The 5,019-nt window shown below is 44.0% G+C and overlaps 1 protein-coding gene across 1 annotated transcript in view; it reads left to right on the top strand.

Moving 5' to 3' along the window:
• The first annotated feature begins 1,975 nt into the window (after positions 1-1,975).
• Positions 1,976-5,019, top strand: part of asb13b (ankyrin repeat and SOCS box containing 13b) — a 7,895-nt gene continuing 4,851 nt past the window's right edge. Inside the window, exons 1-4 of the mRNA XM_037682996.1 lie at positions 1,976-2,184; positions 2,564-2,763; positions 2,839-2,989; positions 3,216-3,350. Of these exons, the coding sequence (XP_037538924.1) occupies positions 2,142-2,184; positions 2,564-2,763; positions 2,839-2,989; positions 3,216-3,350 (529 nt within the window). The 5' untranslated portion in view covers positions 1,976-2,141. The remainder of the gene's footprint in view (positions 2,185-2,563; positions 2,764-2,838; positions 2,990-3,215; positions 3,351-5,019) is intronic.

Genomic DNA, 5,019 nt, shown 5'->3' with positions numbered 1-5,019 from the left:
TCAGAAAATTTAAATTATACTCAGAATTTGAAGGTAATCAGCTGAACTGGGACTTCTTCATGCACTTTGTTGGCATATTATATGAGCTCTTTTCACTGTATAAACTGTATATATTTGCCTGTTGGCATCATGTTAAATGTAGCCATTCAAGAATGTTTGTTTCTGATGATGTGCCAAGACATGAGATCTTCTGGTTTAGTCCCTTCTAAAGACAGAACTGTGTGAAACACATGGTCAGCTGCAAGTTTTATTCTAAAGACATCAGCTGAAGTCTATAGTCTCAATAAGTTTAGCACACTGTACAAGCTGTTATTAAAAATGTGAGTACACAACACAAGTCCAGGATTAAATGGAAAACAACACAGTATTTGTTCTTCAGGCTACTACCATCCCCATTTTCTAAAAGGTTTATAAAATGAATATTTAAAAAAGAATCAACTGCATTATTTAAATAATTTGCTTAACCAACCCAATTTTATTCAAACAATTATTCTCTTTGTTACTGATCAGCCTTTTTTTGCTTCATCTACCAAACTTTGTGTTGATCAAAGGTTAACACTTTTTGACTGCAAAAAAAAAAAAAGCAAAAAAATGTAGAAATGTTTCGTCTCTCATCCGAGAGACTTCCTCAGTCTGAGGAGCTGTATTCAGCTCAGTCTCTTAAATAGCACCTTCTCAGAGTGGATCAACCAGTTTTGCTGCTGACAACCAAAACCAGCTGATCACATGATCAAGAAGGACCATCAGCCTAACAATGGGTCATTAGCACACTGATGGCTGTTTACTATTCACAGATGGCTGAGTGAAACTAGCAATCACAGCATTGTAAGAGGGGGACAGTTGAACCCGGAGGCCTCCACCCCTGTTTAATGATGGACGATTTATTTTCACAAAGATGGCCTCCTTTACTCCTCTCTCAAACCATCGTTCCTCTCTATCCAGGATGTGAACATCTTCATCCCTGAAAGAGTGACCGCTGGCCTGGAGATGAGTGTAGACCGTAGAGTCCTGGCCTGATGATGTTGATCTTCTGTGCTGGGCCATCCTTTTGGCCAGTGGCTGTTTAGTTTCCCTGATGTAAGACTGATCACCCTCCTGACACTGAACAGCATACACAACATTACTCTGTTTGTGCCGGGGGACTGGATCTTTGGGATGAACCAGTCTTTGCCGTAAAGTATTTTGGGGTTTAAAAGCCACTGGGACGTTGTGTTTAGAAAATAAACGTCTCAGTTTCTCTGATACTCCCTCAACATATGGAAAGACCACTGGTCTGGGTCTGGGTTCCTCCTTTTCACCTGTTGGCTGACTGGAGTCCTGTTTGGGTTTCTTCTCTGCTTTCAGGAAGGCCCAAGAAGGTGCTTAAAGAAAACCACATCTGCTTCCAGACACTGCTGACAAAGATGAGAATCCACTTCCCTACAAGGACTGTCACCTGCAGTGACATCCATGATGCAGCTGAGGAGATGGAGAAGCACGACTCCCTGACAGGACCAGTATGATAGAAGAAACCCAGTGGTCACAACGAGGAGACCTGACAAAGTTGCTACCGTGGAGCATAACAGGAGGAGCACCAGGGAGGATGAAGAGCATGAAGAATGTGGAAACTGAGGCACTTGTGACTGTTTCTTCATGCTTGTAGGTCTTTGTCTGCAAGTATGGAGAGGACAGAAATGGAAATAATTGTTTATACAAGCACTCCATGGCAATGAGGTTTATTATAAATATATATTTAAAAAAGTAGAAAAAATGATGAGGGGGTCACTTTTTGAGTTTAGTTTTTCTTTTAGAACAGAAGGCACAGGATTACAACAGGTGCAGAACATAAACTTTCAGGAAAATACTTCAATACTATAAATGCTTGTCCTTGAAAATGGTCCATAAATCGACTTGTGTTGTCGAGTTGTGTAGGAACCCTTCGACTACACTTCCCAGAATTCCACGCTACCTTTTTTTCTTCTTCTTCTTTCCTTCCAGTTCCAGCTCGAGCTTCGCTCTGCACCTGCGGTCTGTCCATCTTGGTCTGTCAGTAATAATCATGCGGTGTTTACAGTGTTCGGTGTTTTGCTTCAGAACAGAGTACGCAATAATCTGGGACCTAATCTAATCTGGGAAAACCGGAAAGGAAACGAAACCATGAAATGGAGATCACTCGGGACAGACCGTCCCTGTACGGAGAAATCGGTAAGTAGCTTATGGCTAACAGAACAGAAGACACCAGTTCATAAAAAGCGTCTGCAAATGTTTAGACAACACTGGTTCAGAGTTTCTGTGCGCGTTTCACTTTCGGTCAATTTGATTTGGGCAAGACTTTCAAACGTATCTTGTTAGCCTTTAGCTAAACATGTACCTGGATGTTAGCAAACATGAGCGCACTATGTAGTTATTAGTTTTATATTTATTAATGGTTTATTTTATTTGCATCCAGCATCAGTCACCTGACTGTTCCTTTAAATTAATATTAATACCTCAGTCTGAAGTTTGTGCCTCAGTTATAATATTTAACCCTTAGTCATTATGAATTGGCTCGACTCAGTCTTGTTTGACCTTTGACCTTCTGCAGCTCATGGCCTGGGGTTCTGGACAGAGCGCTCAGCGGTTCATGAGGCAGCTGCTCGGGGCAGAGCCCTCCAGCTGCAGCAGCTCATCCAGGGGGGGGCCTCTGTGAACACTGTGGCTGTGGACTCCATCACCCCCCTGCACGAGGCCTGTATACAGGGTCAGACTCAGTGTGTCAGACTGCTGCTGGACGCCGGTGCGCAGGTCAGATAGTTTCACGTCCAGAGTCTGGTGAAGTTTCTGGATTAAAGGGACGTGACTTATGACCCTGTCCGACAGGTGGAGGCTCGTAACATTGACGGCAGCACCCCGCTGTGCGACGCATGTGCAGCAGGGAGCTTGGATTGTGTCAAACTGCTGCTGGATTATGGAGCAACAGTCAATCCTCCACTGTTTACCTTCTCCCCTCTTCATGAGGCATGCATGGGAGGTACGTCTTGCTGCATACAGCAGAGAACACCAACTGACAGTCCTGCCCTCTTCTGAAATTACACAGGATTTGGCACAGCCGGTATCAAACTCTTGTGTGATATGGGAATCGGTCTGTAGCCCAGCTCAGAAAGTGTTACTGACAACACTGCCTTGGTCAATTATAGTGCTTCACAACGTACTATGTTTTCATTAGGAGCTCTAATGGCACTTTGTTTTCATATCAGGTAATCCAGACTGTGTTCAGCTCATGATCGATCGAGGAGCTTTCATGGAAGCTCATGACTGCCATTATGGAACACCGCTTCACGTGGCCTGTGCTCGACAACACTACGACTGCGCCAAAGTCCTTCTCATTGCAGGTGAGTCGTGGCCCATCCTCTGATTGTTGGGGCTTGAGAAAAAAGCTTGGAGAACCGTTTCATGAAACTGATGGTTATTCAGAGTCTGAAGGAAACAAGCAGTGGCGGATTCACCGTCGGGCACGACGGGACACTTCCCGGTGGCCTGGTTGCCGAGGAACGGGACTAAAGGCTCGGTTCGGGTCGCACGGACTTTATTATTTTAAATAAACAATTCACTTTTGCCTGGGCTCAGGTCTCACGCTGCACTGCAGCGACGGAGAAAGCCTGGCACATCCCCCGGCCGGGCCGGCCCCCTCCCTTCCTTTTCTGTGTGTCACTCACAGAGCAGAGACACACACACACACACACATTGCGCCCGCCCCCCTCCCCGCCCTAGTCCAGGACTCGCGCTCCCGGCGGTGTTGGCGCGCGGTGCGTGCATCTCTGAGTTGTAGAATGGAGCAACAGAGACAGCCAAAGAAGAGGAAAGGTGGAGCAGAGAGAGAGAGGATAAAAAAGAGAAAAGCTCTGGCCGCGGATGCTGCTAAGTGCTATAAATTAATGTTTGTTCGTAATGGAGCAGGTAAGAGAAACACTTGTGATGAAAAAATTGAACTCTGGCACAGTTTATCAGCACAGCTTAATATCCACATGCTAGCTTCACTTTGAGGGACCTAAGTGGGCCAAAACTGACTTAATATAACAAATGTTTTTAAGTTTTTACAAAGAATATTGCAAATTTTATAATATGGGTTAGGATCTGAAAAAAGTTTAATGTTGAAATGTCTAGGAATTCAGATTTTTTTGTATCTAAAAAAGTTAAGTCAGGTCCTCTGGACAAATAAAAAAAAAACTTGTTGAAACTTTTGTCTTTAATCCAAAAAACTAAGTTCAGTCTGAGGAGTTGCAACAAGCTCAGTTTCAAATAGCCTCTTCTCATAGTGGATCAACCAGTTTGTTGTTAACATCCAGAACAAGCTGTTAACATAAGGAAGACCTGCAGCCTAACAACCCCTAACAATGGTTTCTTTTCACAAAGATGGCTTCCTTTACTCCTCTCTCAAATCATAGTTCCTCTCTATCAAGGATGTGCACATCTTCATCCCTGAAAGTGACTGCTGGCCTGCAGATGAGTGTAAACTGCCGAGTCTTGGCCTGAAGATGTTGCTCTTCTGTGCTGGGCCAAAGAGCAACATCATCAGGCCAGGAGAACTCTGTGGTTTACACTCATCTGCAGGCCAGCAGTCACTTTCAGGGATGAAGATGTGCTCATCCTTGATAGAGAGAAGTGTTGGTTTGAGAGAGGAGTAAAGGAAGCCATCTTTGTGATGAGAACTCATCCATCATTAAACAGGGACAGAGGCCTCTGTGTCCAACTGTAGCCCTCTTACAATGCTGTTATTGCTGGTATCTCTCAGCCCCCTGTGAATAGCAAACAGCCTAGAGCACTAACGATCCATTGTTAGGCTGATGATGGTCCTCCTTTATCATGTTAACAGCTAGTTCTGGATGTCAGCAACAAACTGGTTGATCCACTATGAAAAGAGACTATTTGAAACTAAGTTTGTTGCAGCTTCTCAAACTGACAGTCTTTTGGATTAAAGACTAAACGTTTCAACAAGTTGTTTTTTTTTTAATCTGTCCAGAGGACCTGACTTAACTTTTTTAGATTTTCTACCTGGATTAT

The sequence above is a fragment of the Nematolebias whitei genome, chromosome 10 (genome assembly GCF_014905685.2).
Source record: "Nematolebias whitei isolate Nwh7 chromosome 10, NemWhi1, whole genome shotgun sequence".
Taxonomy (NCBI): domain Eukaryota; kingdom Metazoa; phylum Chordata; class Actinopteri; order Cyprinodontiformes; family Rivulidae; genus Nematolebias; species Nematolebias whitei.
The sequence above is the reverse complement of the archived record's forward strand: the minus strand, read 5'-3'. Positions and strand labels throughout refer to the sequence as shown.